Source organism: Tamandua tetradactyla, chromosome 4 (assembly GCF_023851605.1).
Source record: "Tamandua tetradactyla isolate mTamTet1 chromosome 4, mTamTet1.pri, whole genome shotgun sequence".
In the NCBI taxonomy this organism is placed as follows: domain Eukaryota; kingdom Metazoa; phylum Chordata; class Mammalia; order Pilosa; family Myrmecophagidae; genus Tamandua; species Tamandua tetradactyla.
The window spans coordinates 54,130,473-54,154,106 of NC_135330.1; the positions used below are offsets into that span (position 1 = coordinate 54,130,473).

At 36.7% G+C, this 23,634-nt stretch overlaps 1 protein-coding gene across 1 annotated transcript in view; it reads left to right on the forward strand.

Moving 5' to 3' along the window:
- The window catches only part of CRB1 (crumbs cell polarity complex component 1), a 201,976-nt gene that overhangs the window by 76,345 nt on the left and 101,997 nt on the right, over window positions 1–23,634 (forward strand). Inside the window, exon 6 of the mRNA XM_077156790.1 lies at window positions 3,038–3,220. Within this exon, the coding sequence (XP_077012905.1) occupies window positions 3,038–3,220 (183 nt within the window). The remainder of the gene's footprint in view (window positions 1–3,037; window positions 3,221–23,634) is intronic.

Below are 23,634 nucleotides of genomic sequence, written 5' to 3' on the forward strand. Positions count from 1 at the left end.
TTTAGGCACCAACAAGAAGTTACCTTCACTCTAGAAAGGCCAATGTGTCAGGAACAGCTCTGCCAGCTGGGTGGTCCCGTGGCTGGCATCTGCTGGTTCCTTGCTCCTGGGCTCTGTTGCTTTCAGCCTCTGTTCCTGTGGGGGCTCCTCACTTTGCTTCTCTGGGGCTGGCTTTAATCTCTTGGCTTCCCTTGGCTCACTCCGGCTTCTGGCTTGCTTCATATCTCATGACGATGTCTGTTGGGCTCCAAGCATCTCCAAACACCCGTATCTCTGTTTCCCATGTGTCCGCTTCTGTGTCAGCTCTGCTCTGAAGTTTCTGTCTGCTCAGAACTTCTGTCGTTTCTCTCAGCTGTGTCGTTTCTGGTTCTCTCGAAAATGTCTTTTCTTTTAAAGGATCCCAGTAAACTATTCAAGACTCACCTGGAATGGATGAAGTCACATTTTCATCTAATCAAAAGTTAATACCTACAATTGGGTGTGTCACATCTCCATGGAGATAATCTAAGAAAAAAATTCCAACCTACACTATTGAATCACGATGAAAGGAAATGGCTGCCTCCAAAAGATTGAATCAGAATTAAAACATGGCTTTTCTTGGGTACATAATAGATTCAAAGTAGCACACTAATACAAGATGAAGTCTGGAAGCTGAGTTAGAGTTGGTCAAACAAAGGCTTGGAGGAGAGTCTCCTGGGAAAGGGAAGAGACTTATGAAGGCGGTAGGACAGAAAAGCTGTAGGCTGTTTAGAGGAGTAAAAGCGCAAGTTGGGGGAGATAGGAATGCTGAGGTGTGCAGACGATCAGATCACGCAGGGAGTTCTAGAGCACGTTAGGGACTGTGAATTTTACCCATGTGAAAGGGGAAGCCACTGAATTATTTTAAAGTAAAGAAATGCCATTAGTTCATTTGCAAATTTTATAATTTTGAATTGTAAATTTTATTTTCAAACATATTTCTCAGCAGAATTAAGTAGCATTATGAATACTCTTAGTGACCGTAAGGTCAGTTATCTCAAGTGGGATTGTGTTCCTTTAAGAACATTATTCATCCCATAAAATAGCTGATGTTATCTGATCCCAGTCATAGCACGGTATTATCATCTTAATAAATTTACATTTTGGGGATAACATTTGTCATGGTTAGGGACATGTGTCAACTTGGCCAAGTTGTGGTAGCTGTTTATCTGATTGGGCAAGCGCTGGCCCATCTGTTGCAATGAGGACATTTCATAGGATTAGGTCCTGATCACGTCAGCTGCATCCACAGCTGATTCCGTTTGTAATCAGCCAAAGGGGAGTGTCTTCTGCAATTAGTGATGCTAAATCTAATCATGGGAAGCCTTTTAAGGAGGACTCAGAGGAGACAGGTTGCATTCCTGCTTTGGCTGGTGAGCCTCTCCTGTGGAGTTCATCCAGGCCATCCATCGGAGACGTCGGCTTCGCAGCCTGCCCTGTGGATTTTGGACTCTGCATTCCTGAGGTCATGTGAGACACTTTTATAAATTTTATATTTGCAAGTGTTCCCTGTTGATTCTGTTTCTCTAGAGAACCCTAACTAATACAACATTATATACAGTATTTAAGTAACATAAATTAATAAGAAAAACAGGGTAATAAAAAGATAGGAAAAATATGGAAATAAAACTCACAGATTGGGAAATATAAATTATCAAGAAATATCCAAAATTGTTAAACGTTATTGTAACCAGGGAAAATGTAAACCAGAACAAGATATTGTTATCCAACCAACTGGCAAAAATTATTGAATTTGATATAATTTGAATTCAATAATTTTTGAATGGTGTATCTGCTTTAGAGAAGTTGGTCAGTATCTGTTAAATTAAAATGTTGCGTAATTTATAACCATTCACCATATAGGCCCGGGATATGTGTGCATTTGGTTCCAAACATTTGCCAAGATTTGATATCATCAAATTCAATAATTTTTGCCCGTTGGTTGGATAACAATATCTTGTTTTGGTTTACATTTTCCCTAGTTACAATAACGTTTAACAATTTTGGATATTTCCTGATAATTTATATTTCCCAATCTGTGAGTTTTATTTCCATATTTTTCCTATCTTTCCTGGGCATAGTTTTATAGTGTAGACTCAAACACACAGGCAAAGAGGCATATATAATGATATTTATTGCAACATTGTTTGTAAAGGCAAAAACATGTAAAATCAATTAAGGGAGGATTAAATTATAGTATATAACATAATATGTTATGTATATATTATGGTATACTTGGAAGTAATTAGAAATTATGACTTAGATGGATAGATTCTCCAAGTAAGTAGAAAAAGCAAATTGCGGAGGATACATGCAATACAATTTCATTTATGTTAAAGCACGCACACAAATACATGCACAATAACTATATATATGTATATATATATACATATATATTACAAATGCACACACACACACATATATACAAATGAAAAAGGAAAGAAAGAAACAGTTCTGGGAAAGGACCATCTTATTTAATATCCTAAATTTTTAGAAGTGATAAATCACTTTCGTGTTATTGGCTTTAATAAAACCGTCCATCTAAGTCCACGCAAATCCAAAATTATTTATTATCTAGTTTCACTGAGTGTTAGGAAGCAAAAATTTATTATTTATTTGAATTTTGAGAGAAAATTTTAGGGTTGGCTATGCTGACTTTTCAGCCATTCTCTTGAAAAAATGCTTCCTTTTTTTCCCTCGGTAAAAATTCAAATTGGAATGTTTGAAAAATTGGAGACTTAGAATTCCCAGGTTATCCTGAAGTTCTCTTTTATTACAAGCCTTCTTAAGCCAAATCTTTCTTTAAAATATTGATTAACTTGATGCAAGTGACTCCATTGCTACTACTATGTATTTCCATGTTAAATCTCCCCTTTCCAGGTTTCCTTTGCGAATTCCTTGAGGACAGGCCCATCATCTTGTTAATTGATGCCAGCACAGCGGTCGGCCTCTTTTTAGGTCTTTGTTCCATGGTTTAGGCGCTTTGACTCAGTGTCTTCTTTGAACTTTCATCCTGCAGGATACACGGGTGCCCAGTGTGAGACCGACATCAACGAATGCAGCAGTAACCCCTGCCAGTCCGGTGGGGACTGCGTGGAACGGTCCTCAGAGAAACAGGACGGACGCATTGCAGGGCTGCCCTCCGCATTCACCTACCCTGAAGCCTCGGGTTATGTTTGTGTCTGTCAACCTGGATTCAGAGGTGAGGTCTGGGAGAGGGGTAAGGACTGGACTTGCGAGCATTTTAGGGCAAACTATGGATTTAACCAAATGGCATGCTAGCAGTGAGGCCTGTGGTGAGGAAACCCTGTTGCTATGGTGCAAAGGGGCCCCCTTGTGGCAGTGAAAATAACTAGTTTCACATGGAATGATTCCTCAAATCACGAGAAAAATGTTAGAGGCAGAAGGATAGCAAGATTTTTTTTATACATAATACAGGGAATTGGCTCTCAACTCAAATTTTTTACCTTATAAACAGAGAATGGAGGATTTTTAGATATGTTATTGAACTTGATAATGACATTACATCTCCACATTACTCAAATTTGATTAAAAAGTTAGTGTTTATTTGTTCTGAGAGCAACTGCTTTGTCTCAAGCAATATTCTTAAATTACTCTATGGTTGAAGTTATCTCATATATCAAATTTAAATTATGCCATCCTTTACTGCTACATTTCTATGCAAAAACCCATATGATATTTTCATGTGTGTTTTTCAGTGAATAGTTGTGTTTGTGAGTGCTTTCAGGTTCTGCCAATTTCATAAGTTTTGATACAGCATTTGTATTTGCTAATGACTAGCAAGTCCTAGATATCACTTTAATCTAATAAAGATCTAGATTTCTATTCTATTTTTCCTTGTAGATTGTTGAGAAAAGTAAATGAGGAATCAGAGAAAAAGAGGGCTTTATTTACACCTAGGATTTCTTTTCTTCTAGTGATTCACTTTTAAAATTTAATCATCATTGATGCATGGCCATGTTTGTTGTAAGGTTTCTGGTTTATCGATGCTGTTTATTTTCTTATATGCTGTCCCTTCTATGAGAACACATAGGAGAAAAGCCTCTCTATTGTCAGTCTCTGGATAAGTGGTATATTTCCTGAACAATTGCAAGCTTGCCAATTGCAAACTCATATGCTGTTTACCCTAATAAAAGACATAAAAATAAATCTTGATAAATGATTTTTAAGGCATAATGTAAATCTTTCAGTGCATCAAACCTCCCATCGTGGTTTCTAGAAATCCTATAGGCAAGCAAACATGGGGACTGCAAGCATATAGACTTTCTGGAATATATTTATGTATTTCTCTCTCCTGAGAATGTTTAGATTTCCTGTTTCTGTGTTACATTTACCCGCTTTTCTTATTAATTTTATCTAGGTTTAGTGTCTGAGTTTTGTTAGCTACTTAAAATACCAAAGGGGGAGATTTTTACATTTTTTTTAGAAATCTTGAGTTTTGGTTTATAAAGAGGGGAGTTTATTATAATCAGAGGTCATTTCGAATATTGCTTCGTAGGATAAAAGGCCATTGGGTGACCAATGGATCAATAAGTCCAAAGAAGAAAATCAGTGCACTGTCCAAGAAAAGTAGGTTGGATCTGATTTCTGAGATATGAGTCAAGAAGTTCTGGCTGCCCTAAATCTATGGATCAATGAAATAGAAGTCTAATTTTCATTCACGTGAATTCCAAAATAGCTATTCATGATCATTTATCCTCTAGGTTGTGGAATTACTTCTTTTTTTTTTCTATCTTCCAAGTCTATGAATTTCCTCTGCAACGAGCCACTTCTTCTTGGAGAAGGAAAGGACATGGAAAATAGTATCAGGAGGGATTTTATGAGCCAAGCCCCGAAAATAGAGAGCATCTCTTTTACATACACTTCAATCATCAAAATTTAGTCATATGGCAACATGTAGCTGAAATGAAGGCTGGAAAATGTAGTCTTCTTGCTATATACATTTAAAGAATAAATGAGGGAATAAAGAGGGAAACGTTTTAATGAACAATTAACTAGTGTCTGGAGGTGACAGACTGGGGATATAAACCTTGGTCCTCTCAGTTTGTCCTCATCTACTATGCCACATTTCTGTTTTAAATGTCTGTGTTTTTCTTTTTTCTTCTTTATTTTAACAGAGCTTTTGATTTAAGATATTTGTATATTTACATGCAATTATAAGAAATAATATAGGTGGATCCATTTATACTTTAGCCAGTTTCCTCATGGTAACATATTACAAAACTATAATATAATATCACAATCAGAAGATTGATATGTCTGTAAACTACCTACAGAACTAACTGTTACATCACCAAGAATCCCCTCTCCCTCTTCTCCCACTCCTGCGTTCCTAATCCCTAGCAAGACTAAACTGTTCTCCAAATATTCCATGGTTTGAATATACTACAGTCTATTTTACAGCCTGCTGTCAGCCATTTGGGCTGTTTCCAGTTTTGCTGTTAGAAATAAAGTTACTACTACGAGCATTGACCTGCAGGTTTGGTATGACAAAAGTTTCCATTTCTCTGGGATAAATGGCCAGCAGTGCCATTGCTGGGCTATGGTAGTTGAATATTAGTTTTAGAAGAAACTGCCTATCGGTTCCCCAGAGTTCTGTACCATTTTACATTCCTACTGCAATCTGTGAGTGATCCAGTCTTTCTACATCTTCCCCAGCATTTGGAGTAGCCACTATTTTTAATTTTAGCCATTCTTGTAAGTGTGTAGTGATATCATGTTAGGTTTTAATTTGCACCTCTCTAGTGGCTACTGTTGAACATCTTTTCATGTGCTTATATGCCATCGTTATTTCCTCTTCAGTGAAATGTCTGTTTATGCATTTTTCCATTTTCTAATTTGATTGTTTCAGGGTTTTTTGCTATTGAGTTTTAAGGGTTCTTTATATATTCTAGATAGCAGTCCTTTGTCAGATATGTAATTTGCAAATATTTTCTCCCAGTCAGTAACTCATCTTTCATCCTCTTAGCAGGGTCTTTTGTAGGCCAAAAATTTTTTACTTTAATTTATTAAAATTTATCAAATTTTACTTTTACGGATTGTGCATCAGCTATCAAGTCTATGGTATCTTTGTTTGGCCTTAGATCCTGAAAATTTCCTTTCAATTTTTTAGTTTTACATTTTACATTTAAGTTTGCCATCCATTTGGTGTTCATTTTTGTGTAAGGTAAGAGACTTAAATTGATGTTTATTTCCTTTGCCAATGGTAGTCCTATTATTCTTCACTATTTGTTAAAAAAAAATCCTTCTTCCATTTAATTGCTTTGGATATTTGTCAAAAAATCAATTGATCATATCTGTGTGTGTCTATTTTTTGGTTCCCTGATGGTTTCATTGACCTATATGTCTATTCCTCTGCCACTGCCACATTGTATTGATAACTGCAGCTATAAAATAAGACTTAACATTGGGAAGAGTGATTGCTCCACTTTATTCTTCTTTTTCAAGATTGCTTTAGTTATTCTAAGATCTTTCCATATAAATTTTAGAATAAGTTTATCGATATCTCCAGCATCTTACTGGGATTTTGATAGGAATTGCATTAAATATGCAAATCAATTTGGGGAGATTTACTATCTTGTGTCTTTCAACCCATGATCATGTTCCTCCATTTATTTAAATCTTCTTTGGTTTTGTTCATCAGCATTTTGCAATTTTCAACATATAGATTCTGTACCTTTTGTTTATACCTAAGAATTTTGTTTTCTTTGGAGTAGTTGCCAATGATACTGTGTTTTTAATTTTTGTTTGCACATGTTCATTATTAGTCTACAGAAAAATGCATTTGATTTTTTTAGGTTGTTCAGATCTCTATATCCTTAGTGAATCTCTGTCTAGTAATTCTATTACTCACTTAGAGCTGAAAGGAGAATATACAGATGCACAATTATAGTTGGGCACTTCAACACCCCACCCCTCATCACAATTTATTTAATGTATTATTGTGAGGTTGTGGTGTTTGGGGCATACACATTTAGGATCATTATATCGTCCTTGTGGATTGATCCTTTTATCTTTACATAATCCTCCTCTATGTCTCTAGAATTCTCTTTGCTTTAAGGACTACTTTATCTAACTTTAATATAATCCCTCCTGCATTTATTAATGTTTGCATGGTACACCTTTTCCCATCTTTGCCATTGAACTTGAAATGAATTTCTTGTAAACAACATTGATTGGTGATTTGTTGTTGTTGTTTTCTCATATCCACTCTGCCAATCTTTGCCTTTTAATTGGTTTATTTACACCATTGACCTTTAGGTAATTATTAATATATTATGGTTTAAGTCTGTCATTTTAATGCTTATGTTTTGTTTCTTCTTTCCTCTCTGTCTCATTCCTCTGTTTTTCTGTTGCCTTCCTGTGAGTTACTTGCCACTTTTTTAAGAATTCCATCTTGATTTATTTATAGTGGCTTTGGATATATCACTTTGTGTCGTTTTCCAGTAATTGCTCTGGGTATTACAACATACACATGTGACATCTCATCTGATGGCATTAGCCTTTTAGCACTTGAGAGAAATGTAGAAACCTTCCTTCCGTTTAGGTCGTTTACCCTCCACACTTTTAAACTTCATTGTCTTGAGAATCAGGGTTATAAATTGTTTTAATCATTGCCTATAATTTTGAAAACTCATGAAGAGAATAGTCTCTTCTGTTTATCTATATTTCTGCTCTCTTCGTTGTTCTTTCTTCCTCTTCTATTTGAATAGATTTCTTTAGCCATTCTTTGATCTTAATTGTGCTAGTGACAATTTCTTCTGGTTTTCCTCCATCTGAGAATGTCTTTACTTCCCCTTCATTCCTAAAAGATGATTTCTCCACATATAGAACCTACTGTTGACAACCCTTTGCTTTCAGCACTTCAAAAATGCTGTGCCACCTGTCTGCCCTCTGTAGTTTCAAATAAGGAATCCACTGCCATTCAATTTAGTGTTTCCCAATAGATAATGCATCAAGTCTTTCTTGCTGTCTTCAATATTTCTTCTTTGTCTTTAATTTTCAAAAGTTTATTTATAATGTGTCTTAATATTGGTTTATTTGTGTGTTTCTTATTTGCTGTTCACTCAGCTTCTTGAATCTTTATGTATTTTGCTAAATTTGGAGAGTTTCCAACCATTATTTCCTTGAATGCTCTTTCAGTTTCAGCCTCACTGTCTTTCTCTTCTTATGGGCTCCATATGATATGAATGTGGATATTTTGCTATCTACACACTAAGTTAAAATAAATTTACTAACAGAGCTCCATTAAAAAATTACTAGTATTTATAAATGTAAGTATAAATTATATTCTGTTTATTTTTATCATATATAAGGATGTGTATATATTGTTCTTCACTGTTATATAATTACCTTTCATGCTGAAAATAGTTACATATGGAACATAATTTTTCTATCCTTCAATAATACAAAAGCAAAATCTAGCGCAGTAGAAAATTAACTGAAAGCTCCAACAGACAGTTCTTAGGGAGATGGAAATAGAAAGTTTGAAACGATGGAAAGTGAGCAACAGTAAAAGCAGGGGGCAAAAAGAGGCAGCAAATTCTCATGCAAAAGACCAAGTCCCTCTGAGAGAAGTCTGACTTATTCAGTTCTTCCTCTTTCTTCTTCAGCAAATTGACACAGCCCCAAGAGGCCAAAAATCTCATTCTTAGTGATAACTGAGAAAAATCTGAAGATCTATTTAACCATTTTAATTATTAGAATTAAACTCAGGAACTCATGTGTCTAGATGCAAAAAAGGATGACTGTTCTCTAATTCTTCAAAATTTATTGAAAGAAATGACATCCTGTCATGACTCTTTTGTGCCTTTACTCCAACATTCAAAATGAACTGAGACTGAAGCATGAACTCTATGCATTTAGTTAAACCACATATTCACTTCATTGTAATGGGAAGTGAAATAAGTCTATAATTGGAGAAGGCCTTTAGTTAAATAACATGTTCAGTCTCTTCCAAAATCAGTAAATTATACTTATTTTGTGTGACCACCCTTGGCCTCTACTAGGAGGAATGTTGGCTGTTTCTTTCTGTTATATTTTAGCTTCCCTGTTTGGGGCACTGCGCTCAGTTCGAGGGATACAATTGATGAAAATATATGATCTTTTCCCAAAGGAAACTGAAAGAACATGAAGAAAAAGAGACAAAAGTATAAGACAACATGATAACTGCCACATTGGAGCTATTAAAAAGCACAATCGGACAATCAGTAAAGAATACCTATTTATGTTCCTATGCTGTTTATACCAGATTGAATTTAACATAAATTACAAGAATCCAAATGGTTTGATAAATTAGTATTTTTAATGCAAATAAACATGTTCCTTCTTGAAAATTAAGAAAGGATCTCATGAACTGTGTACTCACCCTGAAGCATCCTATTCTAATCAAACCAACTAAATTGAAAACAATTGACTAGTGTTTCTTAATGCTAACATTTCATCCTGTTTATTGAAATATAGTTCCAAACTGCTTTATAAACCAAGTCTGATTTCCAATTCCAACTCAGCAACTCTAATTAGTATTTACTTTAAGAGGGGGATCATCACTAGTCTCAGGAATGCTGCATTATTGTCTCTGTGCTGGGATTTTATGCAGCTTCACCCATCTGCTCTCGGCATGGAGAGGAGGAGAAATGCAGCAGGGGAGCCTGTGAAGTCCTGGCTTCAAACCTCAGGCAGAAATAACAGGAATCTTAACAATAACCACCCTGATGAGAGCCACCTGGCTAACTGACTGCACGCAGGGGCTCTCATCCTCAGGTTCATTCGCTTCAAGCATGATGTTACTAAAAATAAGTGATCACTTTTCTTTAAAAAAATGAATTCTGCCACATTACCTAAATCCAGCTAAAATAGCCATACAGGGCCCCACATGTACTATTGAAAGTTTCATCTCCTCATGAAGCAATGGGGCACGTGTGGCAGTAAATATCTCCTGCCTAAAGAGAAGTTTTCGATAGAATTTATTTATTTGCTGTGAGGTCTCAGTTTTAGGCTCCACTGTTCTTAGAGATGCATTTTTTTCCTTGCTTATAACTTCAACTGTGAGAATTGAGGCACTAAATAAATTGAACAGATATTAGATACACGTGGAAAATTGTACAACTCCAAAACTTTATTTAATAAAATCTTTATTGATATTCCCAATAGATTCATCTAATTCATTTACCTCTGCTTTCACTATGTATATTAACTTCTATTTTTTAAGAAAAACTATCCATGGTGTGTATGGGCACATTTCTATTTGCACTACTTTTTATTTGACTATATTGAGTACAAAAATTAGGGCAAGTTTACCACCTTCTTACATGCTGATAAATTTTGGAAACTATGTTTTATTAAGTGTTTACTATCTACTATCTAAAATGATTTATTTGTAGTAGGAAAATTTAATGACCATGATTTGGAAGACCAAATACAGAAACCAAATATAGTGATGGATATATCTGTGGCAGTACCAAGGCACCAAGAACCTTGCTATTTTTCCAGGTTAGCCTTGTTTTTGTTTACCTGAACTCAAACAACCAAGGAAAAAGTTCTCCCATGAACAATCAGTAGACAGAACCAACTCTGCAATTCAAGCATTGTGGCCAACATATATCAGGAAAAAAAATGGTTTCTAAAACAAAAGAAAAAATCATTATAAATTATTCACTAGGAACTTCATAATTAAATCCACAATGTCATACCATAAGTACTGTCCTTGTAACTTAGAGGACTTGAATGGTATATTTGCATAAAGGATTCTATTTTCGTATGAGAGACATGAGACACCACCATTTCAAAAAGCTTTAAGGGAAGTAGTATTTCCTTGTAAGTGGCAGAGGTTTGTTAGAGCAGGAAGATGAAGGAAATGTTCATGAAATGTTAGGGATACTAGGATTGTGCTTATAGTAGACCATACTACAAACCCTCTTATGACAGGGTCAACTGCATGTTTGGTGCATGTGAAAATCTTCTCTTGAAACTCCATGTCTCTTTATAGCTGCCCAAGATCTCCCAAAGTTTTCTATAAGAATGCTAATCCTTTGTAAGAATAATACTAGTGAGCTCCATCTGACCTGATCAATGATTATAGCTCTTTCACCAATGTCCACTGCTGTAGCAATATGCACTGGTTGAGAAAGTCTCTCTTCTCATGTTGACACACAGGGTATTTCAGAAACGCCTCACTCCCCCTCTAGCTCCTACGCCAACAACCATCACATACGTACTTGTCCAGTATTCAACTTGAACCCTGAGCAGCTCAGATTCCATTCTTATAAAGAGTGGCCCAAACTTCAGAACAATTACCCTTCTACTGAAGAGTTGGGTAAGTCTTTCTTAAAAAAGATTTGGTTGCAGGTGCTCTTGGTAAAGCCACCCTTCTTTCTGCAGTTACTCTCTTTGCAGTTGCATCTCTTCCTACTCTTCCTGTGGTGGAGTAGGAAGCTTCAGGAATCAGTCCCTCCACCGGAATGGCTATTAAGCAGGAAGGAACAGTGTGAATCGAGCATTTGTTAAGTGTGCAGATAGCCATTATACTTCCCACTTTTGTCCAAGTGGCAATTGTAAGGGAACTTGGTAAGAAATGTATTCAATGGTTAATGTCTTATGATTTAGGACCATATTAATTCAATACAGATATCCATGAGTTAAGTTTGAATCCTTTAAGTCTCCTTCAAGAAGGGCTACCACACAGAATGTATTCTGATCAGGCTGTACCGGGGTTGTTGTCAGGGAGAAAAAGAAGCTTCATGCCCAGGAATAGTCAGAGTCCCGAATTTTCAAAATAGATTCATATAGCCATCACCTCTTCCATTCTGATCATTACTCAGGAGGTAGCTAAGAGGAGAGAAACCCTTTGTGGGGACAGTCATATGTAGTACCCAAACTGCCCTCATACAGTATATGAATCAGGGTGATGTAAAGGGATGTACGATCAGAAATATTTTGGGGTTGATCTTTCAAAAGTCCATTTAACAACTCAGTGATGCCTGAAGGCTGAGAATGATAATCTTAAATAGTCAGTGAATTGTCCACTGACTGCCTTGATGATCAGCCCATTGTTAGGTAGGCTTTGTAACAAAACACACTTTATTATCAGACTATGGGTGGTCTGGAAGCTGAAAACATGACACCCTTAAAGTTTCCTTTTTTTCTAGCTTTGTATTTTGATCTACTTTTAAACTTACAGAATTACAATAATAATACAAACCCCCCATAACAAGATCTACCAATTTTAATATTTTGCCATGTTTGCCTTATCATTCTGTCTATCTTTCTGTCCATCAATCTATCTATCATCCATTTCCTGACCATTCCTCTGTAGGTTATGTCCGTCATGCTCTTGAACATTTAATACTGTACATTTCCTATGAACAAATATATTCGCTTATATAACTACCTTAAGTACAATTATAAAGTTCAAGAAAGTTCAACACTGATATGAAGTTTGAAGTCTATATTCCCATCTTTTCATTATGTCTGAACCTTCTGAGCCTTTCTCCTCCCTTACTAGATCCCATTTAGGATCATGTATTGCATTCAATTGTCATTGTCTCTTAAACTGCTCTTTCTTTTATTTTTTTAATTGGAAGAACATACATATAACATAAAATCCCAGCTCAACCACTCCCAAGCATACCATTTAATGGGTTTGATCACAATCATAATCTTGAGGTACCCTCACACCTTTCTATTACTAAAACTTCCCCATCTCCCCAAACAGAGACCCTATACCAAGTATGCATTAAGTTCCCATTCTCCCTGCCACCTACCCCTAGTAACTTGTACTTGAATTCTCTTTCTATGGGCTTGCATATTCTCTAGTGTTTTCTTTGTAGTTATCATGGGGCTTAATTTAACATCCCAAATCTATAACAATCTCCTTTGCCATGATACCAATTTAATTTCAATAATTTACCCAAACTATGTTCCTTTACCCTCCTTTTTGCACATGCATCTTGTCTTGGGCATGCACGTGTGGCCTTAGGAATTTCCATTTACATGGTTCCAAATGACCATTCTTCTCTAGGAAAGAATCTTATCACAGTTCCAGGCATTGCACTCTCTGTCCTCAGCCAACAATTTCTTGCCCAATTTCAGTGTAACTTGACTGCTCTCCCACAGCATTCTGTAGGAGAGCTCAGTGAACTGACTTCTACATGCAGGATAAGTTATGGAATGGTGAATCCCTCAGGCCACCACCAGACTGATTAGACCAGACATGCATGCTCCTAGTATGTGCACAAAAGTTAATCTGCTTCCTCTGGGACCAGGACCTGGGGTCTGCATTGGGAGGACAGGTCAGCTCCATGCTGAACAAGTGAGATGTGGAGGAGAGTTCAGCAAGGGAGACATGAGATCCTATTGCTTTCAAGCAACTTTCTTCTTAATTTGATGTTTGCTCTTTTCCTGCAGTCCTTTAACTGCTTCCTGGAGCTTTGAAAAAGCTGTTTCTTTGCCAGTTCTGTTGGTTGTTCAAAGACTCTTTGGGGGGATGGAGCTGATGCATTTCCATCCACCATCTTGATCAGGGCCTCCTGACACAGTTTAGGTTAAAGGGCCATAATGGTGTGGCCAGAGTCTGCTCAACAGTCTGAAACAGCAACACTATAACTTGAACTGGTGCACCAGTGGTAGGTATGAGAGGGGGTCAAAGATGCCAGGCAGTTGGTTTAATAGATGTGGGGAGGGAAAATACCCCATGCAATGTGGGTATTTTCCTACCCCTACAAGACAATGAGTCCAATTTTATCAAGAATCACATATCTGGCACGCAGTGTTGGTTACTAGATCAGAAACACGTAGTCCTTTCTCTAGTCCATGATAGTGAATGTCTTGTCTGGTACAAGGATGGATCCAACAGTAGTACCCTCACACCCTTCTATTACTAAAGTAATATATTAAATTAAAGAAATGTGGGTGGCACAAGCTTGATCATCAGTTTGATTCTACTTGGTGTCATCAGACAACGGACACTCACTGTGGGCATCTACATTGAATGAACCAGATTCTCCAATTGATAGTTGAAATGTGCTTCCACAGTTCAGGGCCCTAATGAGAAGTATCTTTAATCTGTCAGTTTCTGGTTTTCAAAGTGGCACACCAGATGGTTAGGCCATTAGCCATAGTCCCAAACTTACTAAAAATATAAAATACTTAGTCTTTAGAAGTATTTTCTAAATCAAGCAGCACCAGCTTTCAATTCAGCTCATAGTGCCGATGGGCCCTTACTGCCTTTGGTTTTCCTTAGGAGTTGCAGTTGGATGATTGCTATCACACAACGAATACTATGAGCTTTTAACTTAGCTAAACCATCAGGGAACCAGGCCCAGGCACTAAATGGAAACTGTGAAAAAGCAGCTTTGCTTAAAGCAGTGGAGTGTGGAATAAAGTTTCTCCCCAAGAGGTAGCTACAGCTTTTTCACATCAAACCAAAATGCTGCTAAGACTAGGTCAGCTGTGACCTTGAATATATCGTTTCCATTTGACCAGCAAGGTCTGTTGGTCCTTTTCCATATTAGTGTTCAAGTCCAAGTTGAACAGTCAACTCTGTGACTCTATCAGGCAAAAGAGTCACAAAGCCTCCATGAGTCAGGCATTCAGTTGTAGTAAGAACTTCATAGCTGCCACTTCTGTTTTATTTTGTTTTGTTTGTTCTTTAGAGCATGTACTTAGTGGTTAGCATTGTTATACTGGGAAATGGCAGGTATACTGGCGGGTAGCACTGTTATACTGGGAAATGGCTCTGTTAGTACTTCAGCATCTGTTATGTCTTTAATTAAAGCTTTGATTTTCCTTTCTCTTTCTCAGATTCTATATTGCTTCAATTGGACCAGCCAGTAGGGGCAATACATGTGATAAACTGTAAATGGGAGAATTCCCTCTGACATTTATGAGATAGGGAAGTGCAGATACCTGACCAATCATTTCCATTTTACATGAAGATGTGGAGGCTACAACCATAGTACATTGAATTGACCCAGAAGGCCCTACCTGTGCTGTTAATTTAACTTCCCTTCCACTTCTGAAAACTACATCTAAATTGCATCCTTTGAATTTGGACACCATTTTTTCCATTGGAAACACAGACCAAGGACTGTAAACACAGACCAAGGACTGTAAACACATAAGCCTGGGATTATAGCAACAACTACTTGAAAACAACCCTATTCTCTAGCTAAGTGTACAGGGTAACTGGGGAGGTTAGCCCATAGGGTGGGAGGGGGGTGGGCTCTAGGAAACCTATTTATCTTCCTTAACTCTCACTCCAGGGTTGGTACTTGGGTGTCAATGCTGTTTCCTCCCCAATGTACCTCTTGTGTCTGGTGAGTCTGCACCATGGGTGCAGGCCACTGCACTCTGCCCTGTCAAAGGGTACTCCTCAGACACACTACCTTTCAACTGGGGCATTTGGACTTACAATGCTTTATTGTCATGATAACATCTCTTCCTCCTCTACCCAGAGGGAAGTTAACAACAGGCATCAGTTTGGGTTGCTTCCTTCAATCCTACCTCTCATTGCTTAAGCTATTTACAGATAAGCCAGTTTGTAGTCCCTTGTTTCCCCCTTCCTTTCATCCACCACTTGGGTGAGAGCATTTGCTAAGATTCCGGGGAGTCTTCTATCCCTGAACACATCCTTCCCTTGATATTTCTAGTCCAGAAAGCCATGTCTTTGACAGCATTTCATCTTTGTTGCCAAAACTATGTGATTTGAGATTTAATTTTACTCTACTTACAAGCTAATATATTAACCCATTACTATTTCACAGATGCAAGAAAAAGACATGAAATTCTTAGGTCAGAGACAAAGGACTTTATTACTCGCAGTATGGCAGGCAACATGAGCATAATGCTTATGTAGGTTCTCCCTACACCCAGGGTAATATGATATGGGCTCAGATGGATGCTAATCATATAGTGGGTTTGCATCACTGCTGACGACCACAAGCTTGGGGAATTTACTGTTTCACAGCCATCAGTAAGCAAGCCTGCCCTAAAAGTCCTGAGTAAAATGTCAGGGTCTTGCGTTCATAACACATCCAAAACATTTTCAAGGAAGCTCAAGATCCACAACAGATTGACCCTCCCAACCGCTGTCTATTTACCTGTTACTAATTTACTTGCCACCTCTTAACACTTGCCTATGGTATCATTGATATCCAGATTCATTGATTTCTGACTCTATTCTAAATCATTCTCCTCATCTTGCAAACACGGTAACATCACTGATCTGGAGAAAAAAAAAAGTTCCTTAAATCCCCACGCTTCTCCAGTATCATCACACTTCTCTATTTGGATCTCCTCCAAAGAGTTGTCTTTACTTACTGCTTCTACTTTCCCATTTCCCATTTGCCCATTCCAGTTAGGCTTTATTCACATTGCTTCAATGGAAATTTCCTTTAAAACTATTTCTGTTTTGCAAATTCAAAGCTCAGTTTTTAATCCTCATCTCAGTATCAATTTACGGTTGCTCTCTCACATCTCCTTGAATGAATCTCCTTACCTCATGTCTGCCCCTTTCTTCCTATTCACTGGTCATTCTCTTGCTACATACTACAGTATTTATTTCCCAAGCTCTACATGCTACAGTACCCTAGGATGCAGTCAGTGAATGTCTGTCTTCCCCATCTACACTCGGTCTCCAGGCAATCTCATGCACTCTTTTAAATTTAAATGTTAAATAGATGCCTGTGGCATATAATTTTTTATCTACAGTCCCAGTGTCTCTCTTGAACTTTCCTTAACTTTCCCACTTATATAGCTAATAGACTTTTCAAAAATAACTTATCCCAAACATTTTTTTTTAATTTTCTACTCACATGCATCCCAAGATTAAAACCAAAGCAAAGCAAACAAGCGAACAGCAACAAAATAACCAGCTATCACACGCAACAAAAGATGAAAAAAATGATAAAAATACTTCTACTCTTCCCCCATCCCAGTAAATGATACCACCATTCACTCAGCTGGTCAAGTCAGATATCCAAAAATCACTTTTGATTACTCTCTTCAGTATCCCACATTCAATGTAACCATGAGTTTGGCTGGCATCTCTTTCAAGATGTACCTCAGTTATGACCGTGCCTCACCACCTCTACCACATTCCCTCTATACCAAGCTATTGTTATCTCTTGTCTTGACTACTGTAATAGTCTACTAACCTGTTTATCTGCTTCCATTCACAACTCCTTAAATACATTCTCCATACAGCTTTTACACCAACTTTTTTCATTTTAGCAGTTTTTAATGGAAGCTGTACATAAGATTCTTTCATTCCTGCATCTTCTCAATTGTTTCTTCCTTATACTTGCCCTTTCCTTTCCTAGTTGGTGAGATTTGGCTTTACAGTCAAGGATCTTTTTTGAGGTCTTTGTCCAGTGTTAGCCTAGTGATGACCACCTTGCTGGGGTGAGTGCTCCTGTGGACAGCGGTGTCATTAGCCTTCTCCGCAGTACTCGTTCAATGTAAATGACGTGTTTCTTTCTGTGGGACTACTTTGCCAATTTTTCTGACCTTCATAGTATCCTCACACAACCTGAACTTCATCATCTTTTTGGATAGGTATGGATTGAACATTATATTTCTCTCTCAGCTCCTTGGAAAGAGGGGAAAACACAGTCTTCCCGCAAATGTGGGAAGGTACATTGAAATGCCTTTCATGGTTCTTTCTCTCATCAGAAGTCACAAAAGGATTGAACTTCATTTTGGCCACTGCCGCCTTGGCGATGGCCACAAAAAAGAAAAGCAACACCAACTTTTCATGTAAAGTATATCATTTGATTCTTCTTTTCAAGCACTCCAATGGCTTGGAATAAAACCCACATTCTTTAACATAGTCTATATGCCCTTATATAATCTAATACTGGCCTTCCTCTCCAGACTCACTTCCTGACTACTTTTACTAAGCTGGGTTTTTGAAGTTCCTTGATTAGGTCAAACTCATTTCTACACTGGGGTTTTTACACTTGCTTTTTCCTTTACCTGGAAGACTCTAGATCTGTGCATGATATCTCCTTTTATCATCTAGTTTTTCTTTCAAATGCCACTTTTCCAAAGGTTTACTTGGATCTCCCTAAATAAAGTGCCATGGCTCTCTATACCTCAAAACATAACTAAACATACTCTCTCCCCTATTTGCAATTTACTTTCTTCATAGTAATTATTACTACCGGTATTGGTTTGTTAATGCTTCTGGAATGCAATATACCAGAAATGGGTTGACTTTTATAAAGGGAATTTATTAAGTTGTAAGTTTACAGTTCTAAGGTTGTAAAAGTGTTTAAACTAAGGCATCCAGAAAAAAAATCCCTTTACTCAGGAAATGGCCAATGATGTTTAGAATTTCTCTGTCAGCTTGGAAGGAACATGGTGACATTTGCTAGCTTTCTGTCTTGGCTTCTCATTTCAAACAGCTTCCCTGGGGGGCATTTTCTTTCTTCATCCCCAAACATCTCTCTCTGTGTTACCTCTGTTGGCTCTATCATTTCTGAAGCTTTTTCCAAAATGGTTCCCTCTTAAAGGACTGCATTAAGCAACCTCACCTTGAATGGGTGGAGACACAGCTCAATGGAAACAACTTAACAAAAAAGATCCCACCCGCCAATATTGAATCAGGATTAATAAACATGGCTTTTCTGGAGCACACAATAGTTTCAAACTGGCACACTACCTAATCTTATCCACACAAGCACAATCACAATCACACACACACATTTCTGTTTAATTTTTAGCTCCCAATTTCCAGCCTGGACTAGAATTGTTGACCATGAAAGGGACGTTGAATATCCAGCTGACTTCTGTGATCTCAAGACCTATCATGATACTTAGTCGCTAATAAAGAGCCCCACAAATATCCATTAAATATGAATGCTGAAATCACTCAATTGCAGCTTCAGTCAGATCTCAGGACTGTCAAAGGCAGGTATTGATCATTACCTTATATGCCAGACAAAATTTTGTCCTTAGCCCTTAGCAGCTAAAAAATTTGGTGAACCTTGGAAAGATTCTTTCATTCCCCCGAGACAGATATAATTGGTTGAGGTTCAGTATTCTTGCTCCAATTAGAGTCTATGCCAATTTTGATAAATTAAAATTTACATTCCAGTTGACATATCTTAATTTGGAAAAAAAAAATGTGTTCTGTTTATGTCTGATTGGTCTTCAGTTTTAGAAGAATCTAACATCTTAGCTTTGAAGTTTCTTGGTTTCATTTCCTCCTACCAAGAAGTTGAATATTTATAAATAAAATCTCAAATGTACTACTAAAGCTGATATTTTTGTGAGAAATCCTTTTGCTAAAAATGAATTCCTTTAAAACTTGATTGAACCCTTTTTTGTGGTTTCATGTCTTCCTTGTTTAATAGTTTATGACAAATCTGTGGAAGTTATTATTGGAAATATGATTAGAAATATTCCTGCAATAAAATATTTCATAGCTGAAAGCAAGGTTGGTCTAGCTCTATGCCTGCTATAAGTCCCCAGCATTATCTTTGAGTCAAGTAGGCATTTTTAGTTCATTGGCCCATAGCAAAAGTAATTTCACCAGCTAGATATTTTAGTAGAGCTGTCCTTGCTAAATTAGATTCTTAAGGCAGGGCTACAAGGTTTTGTTGACATATAACAATGTTTTTTTGTGTTTTATTTTTTTTCTGTTGACATCTCTGGCTTGTCTCCCATGTGTGTGAAAAAAATGGGATAAGATTAGGCTGTGTGTGGGAAGGTTGCTTATGGCACATATGAAGGCATCAGTACCTTCCAAGCATCGTGCAATGATGCAGATACTAGCCAATTGCTAAGATTTTAAAAATCCAACCAAACAAGATTGTCTCTCCAAAAAGCAGTTAATTTTTATTTGTCAAGATCTGTTTTTGATTTGGATTTTTTCTTGTGATTACATTGCTGTTTATAGATTTAGATTAATTTGATTTTTCTCACCTTTCTCCTCCCTCTTTCTTTTTCTCAATTCTAATAGTTCTTAATAAATCCATCAAATTTTTATATAAAGGTTCCCAGTTCCAAAACTCTTTTAACCTTCTTGACAAAAGAAGAACTAGTCTCACTTTGTGATGCCTTTGAGATGCAATTATGTAAATTTCAGGCCCATTATAGGTCAAAGATTCTCTACTCCTGAAGCTGTATGTATTTACGGCCTACTTCAAAGAGTTATTTTTAAAATCATCCTTCCAAAAATAGCAATTTGCCTTCTACTGATAAAACCGTGGTAATCCACCTATGGTGATTCTTTCCTTTTTTCTTTTTAAGATAATTTTATTGAAGTATCACAAAACATGCAAAAAAAGTGTACACATCATATATTTATTACTCAATAAATTTGTCATAAAGAAATCACTCATATATTAATACTGACATAAAGATAATATTTATTTTACTTTTGAAGGAGACAGCTAGAATCAATGTAGGTAGTTCGGAGGCAAATTTCAGTTCAATTGAAGAAATGATTTTAAAATAATTCAAATTATCTACAAATGCGACAAGCATTCTCATAAACAAGAAAGGTTCTGCATTATTGGAATTGTTCATGGATAGGAAAGAATCAGGGTCTTCAGAGTGGAGGTTTATACTGGTTGACTCTTTGGGTCTTTTCCCACTCTAAGAATATGCAATAAAAACAGGCTTTGAAAGATCGATATCCTAGTGGCAGCATCAAGGCAATTGTGCCTACAGAAATTCGATTTTCTGATCAGTGAAGATGAAACTTACAAGATTCTTTAGAAATGATTTTTCAAGCTCATTTACTTTTACTAGTAAGTAAAATAAAAAGTGAAGCTGTCTTTTTGTTTTCCATTTACATAGAATTTTTAATTATAAACTAAGGTTGCTGTCAGTGAAGTCTGATGTGAAAAGTTAGTATGTGTTTCATAAAACTGAAGGTTGCTACACACACCTGTCCTTCACTCTGGGAAAAATTTGGTTAAAAAGTACAAATGTTTGTCTCTTACTACTTAAGCTAACATAATTTCATTCTATTATAAATGTGTTGCCTAGATGATGACTATAAAAATGTTGTAACTATGCACCCCAATTCAATTACAGAACTATGATTTTATTTTTGTGCCCTTTTTCATATTCAGAAAGTTCCTTCTTTAATGATCACTTTCACATGTGATCATCTCACTTTGTACTTAAATGTTATTTTGCTTCAATGGTTGAATAAACAGAATTAAAGTCAAAGATGAAAATGGTCTAAAATTCTACTCAACACCTGGTTTCTGCAAAAGCCCAAGATGATTAAATTAGGGCAGCATTCATTTTGAGAACATCCACTTATTGGGCAAATATCCTGGAAAATCATCAAAAGTTTTGGGAAAGAGAATCATTTTTTTGGATGGGAGGTTAAATAAAGGCCAGGGCCTTGAATATATCTTTCTCTAAGTGAGTTTTAACACCATTGACCTGGCCAAACTCCAACACTATTCATTATATCTTGCCTATCTCAATCACCCTTGAAATTTTAACAAGGCTCTATATATCTTGTCTTAGCCCTCTTTCATATTACTTGGAAGAGCCATCCAGCTGTGGCCTTTCACTTAAGAAGTAGCTAGATTTATTTAGCTGCTAAGGGCATCCCCATATCTCTTATTTCTTCACAGAAGCAGGAAGGGGCTCAGTAAATTTTTTCCAGCAGAAAGATTTGAACAGCTCAGGCAAATAGATGAGAAAACCCAAGTACAATAATCCAATTTCTCAAGCATTTCTCATAATGCATCCATTAGGAAAAATTATAGAATTAGGCACCCAGCTGAGCACTTAACTTCAACCAAAGTCAAATTCTGTAATGCCCTAAAAGGTAAAATGCTATAAGAAATTAAAACACCAGGAAGCTTTTCAGCAAGATGCTTTCCAGATCATCTGAAGCCTTTTTTTTTTTTTTTTGCCTTTGAATTCTCACAGTTGTTTCCTGGGTGCTTTGATCCATCCTGTCTGAGCACATCACCACACTAAGTTATACAAAGCAACCCAGCAGGGCTGACAAGGCCCAGCAGCCAGTGCAAATGCACGTCTGGTACATCCCTCTTCATTGAACTCTCCTTGTTGGTGAGATTGCGTTAACATGCAAATCATGTCTCTGAGAGCAGTAGGAAAAGGAAAGAGATTCCTCAGCACCTCCCCGTTTCTATTGAAGGATATATTTTCTTTCATGACCCCACTATCTCATCTGACAGCCATACCTATTTGAATTATTACTCCTAGACCTGAAAAATCATTAATTAATATCATCTTTATGACTGTTCACTTAAGTGATACTTCTCTAGGGCCCTCAGTCCTTCTATTAAATGAGTTCCTCGTTCTGCTTTTCTCTCTGATTATTCCCCTTTTAAGATTTTAGGCTACTCAGGCAATAAACATTGGAGAAATAAGATAATTTTGTCAGTGATTTTAAGGAATCTATTATAATAGAAAATCTCGAGTCACTCAGATTTGTCTGTATAATCTCCGCTTACTCTGCATTTCATAGGCAACCATATATCAAAACAAACATGTCAACGCAAGAACCAAATGTTATATTCTACTTTTACTTGCACAGAACAACTAATTATTTTCCTCGGATCCTTAAGAGTGATAACTTCAAAAATTTTCTCCCTGGAGAATTCAGACATTGATTTAATTGTGTCTGTATAACCAACATTGCTTCTTCAGTAAACATAATTATTTTTTACTCTTTGTAATAAAATTCCCCAGCATCAATGTATTTAATTGATTTGGTCAGTGGACTATAGAAAATGATTAAAAACACAAGCATTTGTACATACATGTACATGCTTCTATTTGTCAGAAGACAGCAGTGGTAATAATGAGCTCTCATCTTGACTTATACTAACATAAGAACTTTCGAAGCCACTTAACTAACATGAAAAATTTTAGACCTTTAAACACTGATTGGCAAAGAAAATTACATACCAAGCAGCCAGATAATTAAACTCTTTTAAAAATGTTCTGTATGCTTGAAAATGAGGGAGCCAAATAATTTATGTACTTTAGGGAGTAAACGCTTCCTTGCTGAGGCTTTCCAAATGCCTGCTCTTCCTACAGGCTGTAAGAGGTTGATTCTATGTAATTCTCAGATAAAGACAGTGCACCTAGCAATGTGCTGGGTATTTATTTGCCAAGCAAAGTGGAATGGAACTGTAGTGCAGTATCAAGTTGATTTAAACAAAAGCAATGATATTTTGTAAAGAAATTTTGAAATTTAAATTTCCTAACCAGTTGCCGTTCTTCATCGAGCTTGTCCAAATAAAATTAACTCATCATTTCCCTTGTTATGAAGGAATCAGTGATGTTTAAAGCACCTATTACCAGGGTTAACATACCTGGCAAATAGAGCATTCATTAAACATTAAATTGTATTATAGTTTCTCTGACAGTCCAAGACCAGGTTAGAAGATGTGCCCCATTACACCCTAATTTTAGCATCATCACTGCATATATCACTGCATATATCATATTGCATCATAATTGCTTCTTTATTTGAGTGTGTATGCAAAACAAGTAAGGGAGCGTGGACTGTTGAGCCAGACTTTGTTGGTACAAAGGCAAATTAATTCTCTGTGGTCCTCTATTTCCTCATCTACAAAATATGGATAA